The sequence below is a fragment of the Apiospora phragmitis genome (genome assembly GCF_038363925.1).
Source record: "Apiospora phragmitis strain CBS 135458 chromosome Unknown utg000005l:1.0-4161743.0:1.0-4166827.0, whole genome shotgun sequence".
Classification (NCBI taxonomy): Eukaryota; Fungi; Ascomycota; class Sordariomycetes; order Amphisphaeriales; family Apiosporaceae; genus Apiospora; species Apiospora phragmitis.
This window is the reverse complement of record NW_027117403.1, coordinates 3,736,951-3,751,827: the sequence shown is the minus strand read 5'-3', so window position 1 is coordinate 3,751,827 and position 14,877 is coordinate 3,736,951. Positions and strand designations below refer to the sequence as shown.

General features: G+C 52.7%; 3 protein-coding genes across 3 annotated transcripts; all 3 read right to left on the bottom strand.

The window, feature by feature from the left end:
* Positions 1 to 1,103: 1,103 nt before the first annotated feature.
* Positions 1,104 to 2,741, bottom strand: PG994_005165 (IMP-specific 5'-nucleotidase 1; the record flags this gene model as incomplete). The annotated part of the gene is made up of 4 exons (XM_066856574.1): positions 1,104 to 2,188; positions 2,267 to 2,425; positions 2,623 to 2,658; positions 2,717 to 2,741. 4 exons carry the CDS (start codon positions 2,739 to 2,741, stop codon positions 1,104 to 1,106), a joined length of 1,305 nt encoding a protein of 434 aa, XP_066718741.1.
* Positions 2,742 to 3,394: 653 nt separating this feature from the next.
* On the bottom strand, positions 3,395 to 4,093 carry PG994_005164 (uncharacterized protein; the record flags this gene model as incomplete). Its single annotated transcript, XM_066856573.1, has 3 exons — positions 3,395 to 3,855; positions 3,924 to 3,994; positions 4,053 to 4,093. 3 exons carry the CDS (start codon positions 4,091 to 4,093, stop codon positions 3,395 to 3,397), a joined length of 573 nt encoding a protein of 190 aa, XP_066718740.1.
* A 2,722-nt stretch (positions 4,094 to 6,815) lies between these two features.
* PG994_005163 (Importin-beta domain-containing protein) lies at positions 6,816 to 10,200 on the bottom strand (the record flags this gene model as incomplete). The annotated part of the gene is made up of 7 exons (XM_066856572.1): positions 6,816 to 6,941; positions 6,970 to 7,034; positions 7,096 to 8,082; positions 8,144 to 8,759; positions 8,800 to 9,145; positions 9,180 to 9,514; positions 9,565 to 10,200. 7 exons carry the CDS (start codon positions 10,198 to 10,200, stop codon positions 6,816 to 6,818), a joined length of 3,111 nt encoding a protein of 1,036 aa, XP_066718739.1.
* Between the last annotated feature and the right edge of the window lie 4,677 nt (positions 10,201 to 14,877).

Below are 14,877 nucleotides of genomic sequence, written 5' to 3'. Positions count from 1 at the left end.
TGGATGACTGTTAACAGGTCGGGCGGGTTATACGTAACCCAGCCGGACATACCCGCTTGACTACACTCCCGCCCGCATCCGGCTTCGGGGCGGAGATGTGTGTCATTGGTAATAACATGAACTTATAGGCTAATGAGAACTATGTTTCTGATGTTTATGACGCGTCCCTGATTCTATAGCTGAGTGATAGGTCCGGTCTTTGACTACTTGAACGGAACAATTCTGACACGGGGGAGGGATGCATAATAGGACGCAGTCACACAGCGTCACTTCAGGGTTATCTGATATGTTAGCTAGCAAATCGTTCCTGGCATAGAGGGACTTCCTCTGACGGGATGAAACCCCAGCCATCGATGGATGGGAGGGATGACTGTTCTTGTGCTTTGTATTACGATAATCCTCTACTGTATGATGATGCCCCGGCGGCGGGAATCTCGAGGCCATCGTTGGTTGGATGTTTGCCCCAAGGAAGGACGATGCCTAGGCAAGCTACGTGAAACCTGTCAACTCCACCGGGTAATCTCGCATCAGCTCTGGTATGTAAGAGGCCATCTAGCTCAAAATGGTCTCTTGCCCGTACAAGGTCCATCATGGAGCCCAAAATACATATACATTGAGGTAGCTAAAGTTCGCACTCACTTGCTGGGCTCGGGCTATACCCTATACAAGATACAATCAGGGGCGCAGTTAATACACAAAGCCATGTTGCCGAACACCTACCTGGTCTATTTACTTCCCCTGAAAACTAAACAGCAGCCATGTAGCAACCCGTTGTATCTTCATTCGCCTTGTTAGTAAACTGAGAAGGTAGGATCTTGGGCACCCCAAGCTCTACACCCACAGCCAAAACGACACAGGTGATCATAATAGACAAGACCCCGGATGAGTTTATATGAGCTGTAGTCTGGATTCCCGAGGGCTATTCTTTTGGCATCAGTACCCCTGATCAAGATGCTGTACATGCTGGACGCGCGGAACAGCATGCAGTCATACGTTGAATTAAATATTCCAGAGAGAGAGAGAGAGATATATATATATATATATGTCTTGGGAGGTAAAGAATTTAGAATAACTTGATAATAATCTCTTTCTCACACACTCAGCTAAGCTTCTTCCCCCATCAGATCCGCCAATTCATCCAGCAGCTCAACCGTCTCCGCCGGACTCGCGATCCACGCCGTGGTGCCGACGCTGCGCGCCTTGAAGTCGTTGGACCCAGCACTCAGGAACTGGTCGCCCACGTGCAGCGTGTTCTCGCCCCGGATCATCTGCCCGCCGCCGCCGCCGAACCACTTCTGGCACACATTGACGCCCCAGCTCTTGTCGCCGATATCGACAAAGACGTCGCGCCCGCCGTTGAAGGCGCAGAAGGGCACCGCCGATTTACTGTTCTTGTCGCCGTAGCGCCCGGGCCCGCCCGCCGCCACGCTCATCTCCAGGATCTTCTGCACCACCAGCACCGTCTCCTCGAGCGACTCGCGCGGGATGCGGTGCGCCGGGCTCGTCGGGATGATGCCGACGGCGCGGTCCTTGCGCATGACCTCGGCCGGCAGGTTCATCGTCTTGATGCAGTCGCGCAGGGCCGCCTCGGCCACGTCCAACAAGGCCGCGATGGCCGCGTCGGACCACGCCGCCATCTCGGGCGTCAGCCAGCGGTCCCGCGGGATCGGCGCCAGCAGGTGCGGCGAGCTGGCGCTGAACTCGAACAGGTAGTTGGCCTCGCCGCCCATGATGAGGATGTTCTGGCGCTGCTGGGGGGTCAGGTCGTGCGACTGCGCGATCGTGTCCAGGAGCCCGTGCAGGCGGGCGTAGTACTTGTCCGCCGTCGTGTAGCCCGCCGCCGTGACGATCCCGATCTTGACGTTCTTCCGCATGAGGTCGATCATGCGGGGAATGACGGGGCTGTCCGGCAGCAGCGACTCGCCATCGTCGTAGAGGGTGACATCACCATCGAACGTGGCTAGTTGCAGGGTACCGTAAGTCGTCACGGCCATGATCTGGGCCGAGTTGAGGATCAAGCGGACATCGTTGAACGAAGGCGACACGAAGCGCCTCGAAGAGATGAACCGTTTCCTGTCCTGGTACTTGAAGGCCGCCTCGAGCGGAAGCCTTGTGAAGAATTGGCCAACAGTCGGCACGAGCAGCTTCAATTTAGATGGGAAGGCTCTTGCGTCAGCTTGATGCGCGACTTGAGTGGTGTACCCCGTCAGCTACACGTGATTGAAAGGCAGACCAAGAAGAGGACTACCGCCCTCGACGGACTTACTATGATCGTCGAGCATGAACTCAACATCTCTCATGATTTCGGCATATCGGCGGTGTGCCTCCTCGGACATGTGGGTGAAGCTGGTGCCGGCGGTCTGGAAGACGCCTGTTGGCTGGGAGTAGAGCACGAAGGGCACAGCCAGGAGGCCCTTGATCCATTCTGCGACGGGTTAGTAATACATCTACAGAGAGTGGGTTGAGTTGATCTGCTCTGGGTGCTTTCCAGGAATTCACGGTCGATAATGGCAGGTGATATGTTGGCGGCATCACTTGTCTCGGCTCTAGGAAGCGCCCGAGCCTGCTACGAGATGAGGGGTTGTCCCAAGGAGAAAGGCGTGGAATAAGGAGCTAGAATACCTATGAATTGGTCTCTCCTGTGTGTCTTCAGGGCATCTAGTGATGGTTGTTAATTGCTGTCTAGACGTTGGCATTGGGATGGAATGTCACCTACACTCGACTCTGTACCGGCTGGTCATGGTTGGTGTTGATGAGGCGCTCTCGGGTTGAACTACTTAGGAAAGAATATAGTGAGCCAAATAGGGAAGTAATATGTTTGAAAAAGAAGAACGAGGTAGCGCTTAGGGTATTACAATAAATGTAGGAGTAATGAAGCGACGGTGGGTATCACGATGCCAATGGTCGGTGTGCATGTGTAGTTGTGTCTGGTTCTGTGTCTGTGTTGTTGTCTGGGGGGGGGGGGGGAAACGGGGGAGGAGTCGGCAGCCAGCCAGGCGGAGGTCGCCGGTTGCCATTCCTGGTGACCGCCTAGTCATAGCGTCGTCAAAAAGTCCGGTGACACAACTGAAACAGTGGTGGTTATGAGAGCGGCCTTTCTCGAGGAAGAAGAAATCATGTGGCGGTATAATGCAAATCAACCTGATCCCAATGGGAACGCCCTTGAATTCAGAAAAAGCCTATATCAGATACCGAAGGGGTGTGCGACTGTCTGCATAGGTACACACACAGATAAGTGCCAGGTTGTGTCAACCTGTCGCAGCTGCCCCGCCCCCACACTCATCCCACCATTCCATCCCTCATATGTATCCTCCTTTCAGCAGAGCTATCCTCCTATCCCCCTATCCCTTCCAAGTCCCCCAAGTAAAACGGCAATAACTCATCATCATCATCATCATGCCGCCGTCGCACAGAGCTCGCTGGCCGTCGTCGTCTGCGTGATGCACCCGCCCGGGCACGTCGTCTGGCACCCCTGCACCGCAATGATAGTCTTGGGCCCAGCGCAGCCGCACGGCACGACGAGGCTGGTGTTCACGGTGCAGCCGGGGATGGGGCAGCGGATCGGGCTGCAGTCGGCCGGCTGCGTGGTGCGGATCACGGTCGGGCAGGGTATGGATGTTTTGGTCGGCCGCGGCGGCAGGATGATGATGCTCGTGATGACCACGGGCGACGACGTCGGAGTCGTGGGACGCGGAGGGGGGCCGCAGGCTTCGTTCCGAGTCCGGTAGACGATCTCGCAGCCGGCGTTGGGGCACGCGCCGCCGCAGGGCGCCACCAGGGTCGCCGTCGGGATCGAGGCCGGGCAGCCGCAGCCGTTGGTGACGGTCGTGACCAGCCGGCAGTCGTTGTTGCAGTCTTGGGCACAGCCGGGGTTCACGATGGATTTGGTGACGGTGGGCAGGCAGCAGCCGGCTCCAGAGCACCGGCCTTGTCGAGGACAGCGGCAGCAGTCACAGCAGCAGCAGCAGCAGCAGCCTCTTGCGCAGTCACGATGCTGGAGTTCTCTTTGTTAGCAATATGCGTCGACACCGTGGAGCGATTGGATATTTTACCCGGCAAGGACGGCCAGCACACCGATGAAAATAGTCTTCATCTTAATGGGTGATTAAGTGTCCCGGAATCTTCGATACGTCTTGATGGATATAGTCGAGGATGGATGCTATGAGTGGGGATGATCAGCACTAACCGATACGTCGGGGTTTCAAGGCAGACCAGGGCAGAGAATTCCTGAGCTTTATATAGATGCCAGAGTGCATCATCGGTTATCGTAAGGTAATGAATGACAGGACTGTGTATAGGACCTGTCCGGATATAGCCACATCTCGTGGCTCGCTTCTGCAGACTTAGCGAGCGAGACGTTGCGTCGAGTTCCCGTCCCCTGCAACAATCCTATTCAGCAACACTGTCGAGGGTTAAGCTTATCGCTCTCTATATTGGGCACGGGTGTGTCCGTCCCCAGTTTTCGGATTCCTCAATCACGGGTTAATATACCAACCAGCGAACCAGTTTCCCGCATCCAGAACCGAGTCCTAAAATTAGACCTTGGTCTGGAACCTGTTTTCCCCGTGGACCTTGGCTACCCGTTTGTCCTGAAGGACAATGGTTTCCCGGTAGCGTCTGGACGGCACGACGGTCCAGGAGGCAAGGCCCCCCATGTCCAGTTGACAGCAAAACATAGCTGAAGGTGTCGATCTGTCGGGCTCTCGAAGTCTTGGAGCTATTCGCAAGCGGCTTGACCATTCAATCCAATTCAACCATCTGTCCTGTCTGTCGGGCCAACGAAGAATTGCTATGGCTTAGGTACGTATCGCTTCACTGGGTTGTACTCCTGATAAAGGAGGTTCTATAGGAATCTGGCCAGCCCGAGATGGTGACCTTCCTTTTCAGCTCGCATCGGAGGCCGGCTGATAGTCTCGATGATAGCATGTTGTGGTGTGGCCACGATACTCACCGGCCGGCTTGTCCGACAAATGTGTGACTTTTTGGAGCCTGCCTCTCTCTCTACACTTGGGCTTTGCTATCGTTTCTCTACAGAGGTTCTTGTATCTGCCCAATCAGATTGTGTCCTGACATCCGGACTGGACATCTTCGGCCATGGTTCATGTTGTCCCCGCCCCCACTGTACCGGCCAGGCCCCCTTTTAGCCTGAGGCTCGGGGCTCAATGCCGACGACGAAACCTTTCATATAACTTCATTTGGGCCCTTCGCTGGGCAATTACAACCAGAGTATCATCGGCTCTTCTTCGACATAAGCGATATAAATTAACCAAGACAAGGTCTCCCCTCCCCTCTCCTTTGCACCAAGATAAGCCGATACTGCGCGCTCGGCCAGTCGCATGGGCACATGGGATGGGTAACAAGTGCACGCCTGCTCTTGTCGACACAACGAGACGGCAGCGCAGTGCGGAAACCCGGATCCGGGGCAATAGAACTTCCAGACGCGGTAACAGCATTTGGCAGGAATCTTACAATAACGACGGATACTGCAAAAAGATACGCCTACAATGTCCTCGCACTTAACTCGTGAGCTTCTGCTATATAGCCAGCATCTGACTTCACTCTGTGGCTCCTCGTGGCAATATGGGCACATAGGTACAGGAACGCCATGTAGCCTTGTCCCTCCTTCAATACACTCACTCTTTGGGTGGGCGCACACGTATATAATGATATGGGGCCGGAAGGCGCCGCCGTTCTTGTCACAGGTAAGTGAACCCAACCACTCACTCTCTCGCCTCCTTGAAGCAGCAGCAATGGAAGGCTCGCCGTCCACCGACCAGCATAAACCCCAGGCGGGTCTGCTGATAGTCGGGCGTCTTTCGCGAATGCTCACTCCAGTAACATAATATATTACCCTGCAGACATCTATCTACCCATGTAACAAGCAATATGATATGTGTGTGTAATTTAGTCACATGGCTCTGCCGGGATAGAAACAGCGGCTTGCATTAAGGATCAGGCCAGGCAGTGAGCGAGTTGGTAGAACAAGCCGAATATTCAAGCCTTGGACGAACCACAACACGATGATATCTGTACCTGTAGCCTGGTGAATCAGATTGAATGGGCGGGACCTCACGAATCTCATACCGCGGTTTTGTCGGCACTCCTAGCATTCTGTACCCTTAGTAATGCAATTATTCATAGATGGTATATTGAGCTCTCTAAATTCACTCTTCCTGCTTCCGGGACTGCAATCCTTGCCACTCCATATAATCCATTTACCTACCTACCTACATACCTCATCCAGGATTTCGCAGCCCCCTCCACCATCCATCTGCACGAAGGGTATTCGAACCGGCCGACGACAAGGGTTTTGTCAAGACTGAATTTTATTGTTTGCACGATCTAAAATCTTTCCGACCACGAACACACACACACACACACCGCTTAACCCGAAGGAACCCAAGTCGCCATGGATAAAAAACTTCCTCGAATTCCTCGACGTCTCCTTGTTGCGCCCGGCAATGGGTGGGGGGGTATAAGGTATAAGAATGGCTAACACGCGGGGCCCCCCTTTCGTCACTGACTGCACCTAACCCCCGCCCGGCCAACGTTATCGTTGCGAGGCAACGGACTACATATGCCAACACGAATTGACACCAGCCTGACTGCTATGGTCCACCACGACCATGTCAACAGTATCGGAATTTCTCGCTCATAGACATACGCTAACTGTGTTCTATGAGCTGCCGTCGCATGGAGGGGGTTATGGGTGGGTGTATTTTCCCCCTGCCAACACACCATTGCGCAGATCTCCTAATCTGCACCCTGGACTGCAACTTGGAGGGGCAGAGCGTGATATCATCGCCCACCGGGTTCTAGCTAGGGTTGATACCTCCGTTGGGTGACTGCTGGCCAACTGCCTGTACGCCTGATGCTTGTGCAGCCATCTGAGCTGCGTTGGCCTCGGCCATCTGCAACGCCATCTGGGCATGGGCTTCTGCCTGTTGGATGGCAGTTGTGATGACCGACTGCTCTTCCCGCAGACAGCGGCTGCGTCACTGTACTGTACAACTGCGGCTGTTCTTGTTGCAATTCTATCCCCACGGGGATTAGTGATATGTTCTCTTCAACAATAGGGTTCTTGTATGCACTCACTCATGAAAGCCACACGGAAGAGCTGGTAGGGGTCGATTTTGTCAAGCGGGGACTCCAGAAGGACGCTGTCCTCACCGAGCTCGTCTTCGCTGTCGTCTGCTTCCTTATACTGATTCTCGAGTCGACTGAACTTAGCTGCTTCCTCGTTAAGGAACTCCAGGTATGCTGTGCTCTCATCCTTGCCCTCGCTGTTTTCTTCGGGCTCCTCGACTTGCCAGTTGGTATCATCCTCGGCCCACTCGTCCTCGTCCTCGTAGTCGTAGCTCCCAGCGTCGAATGTGAAGTCGTCCTTGAGGGCCTGTTCACGGTTCTTCTGGGCACCCGGCAGAGTCCTGAAGAGAATGGTGATGCCTTGAAGGAGTCTCGGCCAGCCAACGCAGACACTCTGAGGGACCTGGTCAGCCGGCAGGCTGAGCAGAGACACAATAGCCACGATGCAAAGCTTCTTGTCGTGGACGCGCGTGAACGAGTCCATGTTGCCAAACCATAAGCTGAAGAACTTGTTGGTCCATCCCTTCTGTTCCAACACAGCTATTGTCAGCAGAGGGTTGTAGTAAATGGCGTTAATAACCATCTCCATAAGATGGATCTTGTAACTCTTGACTTTCACGTCGTGGCTGCTAAGCACCGTCATGGCCATCGAGATGAAGCCCGTAACGCATTGATCAATGTGACCACGCAGGCTCAGCATCATGGCCTCTGCGAGCTTGCAAGCACAGATTCTGTCCACGCCACCAACTTTCTGGTCAGAGAACATATCGTTGACCATTCCGTAGAGTGCCTGGACGTATTCGGGCTTCTGTGTAAGCTGTCCAGCGCCGTACTGAACAAAGTTGTCGAGGGCCGGCAGCATGTCCTCAAGATAGAGTTCTGCTCCGGACTTGAAGGTGTTGTGGATGAGTTCAAATGCTTGCCACATAGTTGGCGAGATGCTCTTGGCGGCAAAGGTACAGCTGTCGATAATCTCAAAGACTTCGTTATAAAGATCTGTTTCTTGCAATTGTTAGAGTTGTAGAGATGCACACCAATCACGCTTGGCATAACGTACCATAGAGTTTGTTCTCGAGAGTAACCTGGATAACTGGCATTAAGACGGCTTCGATGTGGAGGAGAACATCGGGTGTGCTCTCCAAGGTAAGGATGAGTGTCCCAATGGTCTGCAGGACACCAAGGGCTGTTATACTCTTGTCGTCCAAATAGTCGCCATACTCACCATCATCATCGCGCGAGTTTTGCTTTTCCAACAGCTCCCGAACGATGCGCAAATAGGTGTCCCGCAGTTGCTCACTAAGCGCCACGGCGAAAGGCGTCAGCTCGGTTGCGAAAACCTCGACAAAGTCCTCCATCACGTTGGCGAGGGCGTCGATATCACACTCGTTCGCCAGCTTGAGGAGTTGCTGCATGATGGTCGGGATGCTCTGCTGCATGCTAACACGGATAGCATCGTGTCGGATAAGGGGCTGCAGGGCCAGCGCCGCAGTAACACGAACCGGGAGATCAGTGTCAGCCATACAATCCAGAATGTGTCGGTAGATGACGATAAGGTTGTTCTGGTCCTTGAAGTTGAGCTGCTCGAACTTCTCGATCGTGTCACAAGCTCGCGCACGCAAGTAGCCCATGGGGCTCTTGAAGTCGGGGAAGACGTAGCGCACCAAGAAGTACCTCTATCTGGTCGGCGATAGGGCTCTTCTTCCCCAGAAGGACAGGGGCCAGCGTGCCGATCATGCGCAAAGCACCCTCCTTGCCAATATGGTCTTTCTTATCATCGGGAGCCGTTTCGTAGGTGCTGACGACACTGTTGATGAAGGACAGCAAATCGAACGTCTGCTTTCTCCTGACCTTGGTAAGGGTGACCAGGAAATTTGTAGCCGCCACATCGGGCGACGACACCTCCTCGTAGAAACTCAGTTTTCGGTGAAGATACTCCTCCGGCTCGTCCTCGAACTTCTCGACGTCCTCGGCACTTAAGCACAGCACGGGGAAAACTAAATGGGTGACGAGGTTGGTCAGGTGGGCGCTCAGATGCGGCCACATCTCCTGGCCGGCAGCACTCATCGAGGAAGACCAGTGTATAGGACAAGCACGGCTTGCTGAGCCAGGCCGTCTTCGCGACCCATTTCTCAATCTCCTGGAGGTAGTGCTTCAGGATTTCAGGAGCGACAGTCACGATGAAGTCCTTGGCAAAAGCCTTAACATCGTCAGCACTAGTCGTGACGGCCGAGGGGTTGCCGTGTCGGATGAACAGCCTGTTCAGGTTGAAATATGCCCACTTCTTCGCCTTCCACCAATGATGGCGCTCTCTATCGTCGAGGTCTTCGGGCATGGCCGAGGCGGGAATCGTCTTGGAAACGGTGTGGAGGAAAACGGTGCACCAGCCAATGTTGACGGGCTGCTGCTTGAGGAAGCTAGATAGTTCGAGCTGCTTCCGTCGGTTAGTACCAAATCGGGTATCACGGAGGAGCTGCTTACCCAGGTGGCGTGCTTGTAAGCCTTGAGGGCAATGTGAAGCATCTCACCAGCCTCGTTGCTCTCCTGGTTTATCAATTCATTGCAGATCTCGAGCAGCCGGGGGAAGCTCGCCTCGATGATTTTGTCGAATTCGGCGCGGCTGCCCTCCTGGCTGCCCTTGAAACGGTAGGCACGGCAGGTCACGAGGAGACATTGCAATCCAGCCAGGACGGACAGAGCATCGTTAGCGTGCAGCAAGCGCAGCGTGACATCCATGAAGTTGGGCCACTTGCCCGGGAAATCGAAGTGGAGGATGCGCTGGATGGTCTGGAGCAGCTGTTGCCGGATGGGACCCTGGCTGGAGGCCAAAATGGGCAGTATGCGGTCCCGGAACCTGGCCTTCTCGTCCTCGTCCAAGACGACCTCATCGGGATAGTGGTCGGACTTGGCCCAGCCGCGATTCGTTCGGTTCTTGAGGTAGATGACGGTAGATAGCCGAATCGATTCATCGGGCTCGTTGGTCAGGATGTCGAGAAGAACATCGGTAAAGCCAGGGTGGGACTCGGCGGACTTCAGCTCGAGTTCACCGGCCCTTCGGACATTGGCATCGGCGGACAGAGTCGCGACAACGCGACTCCTGATGGCATCGACATTCATGGTGGCGGCCTAACCCTAAGGAGGGGGCTTTTCTGTCGATGGGATGAACGAATACAGGGCGGTGTCGTCAGATATACGAGACGAAGGAAATTGCGAAAAGAATATTTGGTAATTGAACCAAAAACAAATTCAAATAGAAGATGCCGCCGGCGTCAACAACGATAACGTAGTGCGAGCGTCGCCGTTGACAGCAAGCAGTTGGGAATGGGAATTGTTTTTTTTTTCTGCCACTCGCACAACAGGTCGTAAGTAGTAGAATGGCGGGGCAGCAAGCAAGCGGCGTAGTTGCAGAGAGGCACACACGCACAGAAGAGGTGTGTGAGGTGTGAGGTGTGTCGGTAGGTTAGGTCAGTGGGTAGGCCAGAGGAGTGGACTGGGGGTGGACTGGGTTTACGTGCTGCTGGGTTTGGGAGGTGCACGTCCAAATTGAGTCCAAGTCTACCTTGCAAGTACCTAAGGTTATCCCATGTTTCTGCTTCTGCACAAGTGGCTTGGTGGGTGACAGACTCCCTGTCAGTCAGGTCTCTCTCTCAATCAATCTTCCAGCCTTTAGCAGGCAGGACCTTCACCTGGCCGGAACCGAGTCTGGTGCTGGACTTCGCAATTACACTAGCAGATCTAGGGGAGGATGCTATGGGTAATTCGATCGCTAGACCTGTGAATCAGGGCATTATTGGGACAGGTTAGCAGGCGTATCAGGCGTTAGGTGCAGCCTAGGCATAATCAATTCATTTCAGCGTGACGACCAACCGGATGCAGAGGGCCAGCGGCGGCTCAACAAAGATGGGAAAAATGTTCCAGTGGAAACAAACATGGGGTAATTGCTATTTCGGTTGGTTTTTGTCTACGTTGTAACCCTTCTCTACCACATTACTTATCCTCCCGATTTCTACTACGCACGTTCCCAACTCGATTCTATGCGAGCATATACAGAAAATAGGACGCCAAATGAAAAACCCGAGGAAGCATTATCGACGATTTTCTAACTAATGCCTCTTGGTTTTCCGTTAAATTCCAGCTGGCCTTGAATGTGTGCGCATAAACAAACATGTGTGTGTGGGCAGGCAAAATATTCACGTTACCAGACAGGATTCTCGGGCAAAATCAGGGACTTCCTGGCCAGAGATCCGCGGCCTAGGATTTGACGATAAGGCAGAGGAAAAATGGGACCCAGACAGCTGAGTGGATCCCCCGAACCCCCCCCATTGAAGGGAGCCCTTGCGGGAGTACACAAGTTCGGGATGGGTTTATTTGATCTGATACCCATCAGAAAGGCAATAAGAGCATTCCTTTTGGATTGGCTGCTGACGGGTAATGGTTCTGCAAAGATAGGCAGATAGGATCGATCTATCGCAAATCAGTCCAAGATGAGTGGCGGTTTGTTTTTCGCTGGCCAGTGATTCAGGTACTGCGCAGGTACTTGGCCTGTACTTTCCCGTCCAGTCCGTCCACTCCCCTGCAACCCAGCTGGGAACCCTTACGCTTGGGCATTAGCCGTCCGTCATCGAGGGGTCGTTTTTTTTTTCTTCTTTTTTTTTCCCTTTGTTGGCGTCGTCGTGGGATGGACGATACCTGCTACACCTAGGTCGAATTTAGACCGTAATGTCCCTTTTGATATGCAAATTCATGTGCCCTGCAGGTTCCGCCCGAAGAGATCTATCCGAAGTCAGGGAAAGTCCTATCTTGTCTTTGTCCTGTGGAATGCCATCCATTATGACATCCATGACATACAGTGGATGGGTTACCCCTCCAGATTTTGGAAATCCATGGCAAGGCGGTGACGGCCGTGGACGGACGGGCAACAGGCAGACAGGACATGACGGGTGCGGCGTCTGATCTTATTTTTGCTCCCCACAAATCCTCACGATAAACTCGTGCCTCGCAGTATGCGGAATTATTAATTGGATGCGAATGATATATGACGGGCAGCAGGCAGAAGATGGACATGGTTCTAAACAGCCCTTGCTTACCTCCGTACTTGAGCACCGCAATGTTTGTTGTCGAAACACACCCGAGTTCTTGTTTGTGTACCCTGCGTAACCGGTCCTTTCCCTTGTCGCGTGTGTGCGGCATCACCTTTTCGGCAAGGGGCATTTATGACCGAGATACCGACTGGCCTATCCAGAGCCTCCTGCTGTTTTGGCTTGAGAAAATGAATTCCATCCCAACATGAACCCCATCAAGCATGGCTGCATGATTGTCTTTGTCTCCATGATTTGAGTTGATTCTAATTGCGCTGTCAACTTGAACCTTGACGCCTTATGTATACGGGACTTTCGTCAGCCTGCATCGATGACAAGCCAAAAAGTGCGATAATTTGACGTGTGTGTATGTACTCCGTATGTGTGTGCCAATTACCAGTCCCTCGGACTGCTCGAAGCGCCTGCCGCGGAGCTGTTGGAGAGGATCGGATCTACTTCAGGCACCACCAAGTTGCTCGTGTTACGCAATGCAATGTGATTAGATCGTAATCGCATCTCCAAATACTTTATAATGATTCAATGTTGATCGACGGTAAAGAAGACGTGCGCCGGCTCTGCACTCGAGATGCATCTGTGTCGTAGGAGGCTATCGTGATATGGTAGTCGCATGGCTCGCGCATGGCCTCGGGAGGGAATTCCTCACATAAAATCGCATACTTCTATTATTCTTCCAAGAAATAGGTCGATTTCAGTATCATAATTTTAGTCTTCAGCAAGTTCGACAATTAATTTTCACGCTGCGATGTACCAGTGGATGTGACACTCAGTACTTCTCATTGAGGGGTGCCAGTGATGGTATTCCTCAAATATCTTGCCTCCAATGTCCTGTCCGCGTGCCCAAGGCCCAATCCAGAAGATACCGCAAACCAGATTACATGAGTTCAAATGTCCAAGCCACCAAGGTACACATGCCAAACATGCCATCCCAATTAATATCATATCAGCAGTGGACAAAGAATTCTCCAGCACCCACATCGCGACAAAAACTCCGGCACGACTAGGCTCCGGCCGGCCACAAGCATGAGATCCGAGCTCAGATGTTGCTGAGCCAAACATGCAAAGACATCTCCACCTATTCGAGTCAGCTGATATCACCTTCCAGGCGTAGGTTGTCCTCAAGTCAAGTCCATGGAAGTGAAATAGGGAGAAAGAAAGAAAGAAAGACATGAGCAAGACAGCTACTAACAATAGCAACGAGGCTGAATCAGGCTGAAGTGTTGTCCTGGGAAAATTTAAGGTAGTCCACGGAAGTCCGGACAATGAAGTCCAACGGTGAGAGAAGCAGTAGCACGACAAATTCGCTTGTCCAATGTATGATGGCCAGTACCAGTGTAAGGAAGGTGATGTTGAAGTCCAAGGGGATTTATCCATTCAGTGACGTTTGTTGTATCATAGCAGTTGTCGTAAACCCGGTTTATTGGTGGTGAAATGGCAACTTTCCAACGAGTTTTCCATGGTGTTCCAGGTAACCGTTCGGGCCAAACTATTGAACCTCTGAATCCCGTGTTCAGTCTTTCCGGAATAGAGTCCGATAATGATGTTGCTTGTCCTGGGGATATGGCCAACATGTTGGATCCTCATGAGAACTGCCTGAAGACTGTAAAGTGGAATATCGACGTCCAATGATGGCATAAAATTGAAAGAAACGGCCTCCATGACATGTGGGCTGTGAGATGGCGAGTCGAAGTCGCTCATCTCGGTTTACATAAGACGTGCAGAAGTTGGGAGGGTGGACTCTTACCAACACTCGACATCGAGTTGATTGTTTGTCATTTTTGTTCTGACCTTGTAGGGTTCAAGATGAGATCGGAAACCAGGCGGCGAAATTCCGCAGAGATTCGCACTGGATGTGCTATCAGGTCCATGAAGGTGTGCTTTTGAGCAATTCCAATGGCTTGCAATCCGGTGGGCTCCTTTCTCCCAAGGTTGGGTGATCCTGGCTTCCTGGTAAAAATCCTCTGGTATCCGGTAAAGGGACTCCTGAAATGTCATCCGGTAATAGGGTCCATGGGAAGCCAGCTAGCTGATGTTGAGCTGCGGTCCTTGCAAGTTAGCATCATCCTGAAACAAGTCAAATGATCCAGGGTTTGCCAGGATAGAAGAGCGGGCGTTCTTGGGAAATCCTTCACGAGAGGTTGTCATATATACACTGTGCCCAGTGCTCACCTAGCTGTCCGAATCCGAGGCCCTATCTATTAGTCAACCAAAAAAAGTTCTGTCTCACCATTCGCCTAGTGCGCCGTTGACAGTGGAATCCATGAACCGGAAGATACAGAAAACAACGCAAAAAGCCTCCGCGATTTGGCAGGATCCGGACAGCAAGATGGCAAGGATGGTTCTCTTCAGATGAAAGTAAGTCATTGCTCCGTCATGAGGTTCTCTTTTCGCCTCCCGATTCCCAGGTCTGGTATAACGTAAGAATGGCCAGTTTTGTAATAAAAACGTGCAAAAATGAAGCAGGAAATAGTCATCCACTGGTCTGAATCGTCCGTATGCAATCGTAAAGACCCCGAAGTGCGCCATTGCCATATCAGGTAGTCGCATGCGAGCGCGCCACATAATGTGTAAAGTCCATATCCGGGAGAAACGTGGATGATCCAGGGAAATAAAGGTGTGAACCTTTGGGTATCAAAGGGCGCAAACTTGCAACCCTTGGAAGCAATGCGAACCTCGCAAAGATGATCAATCCTGAAGG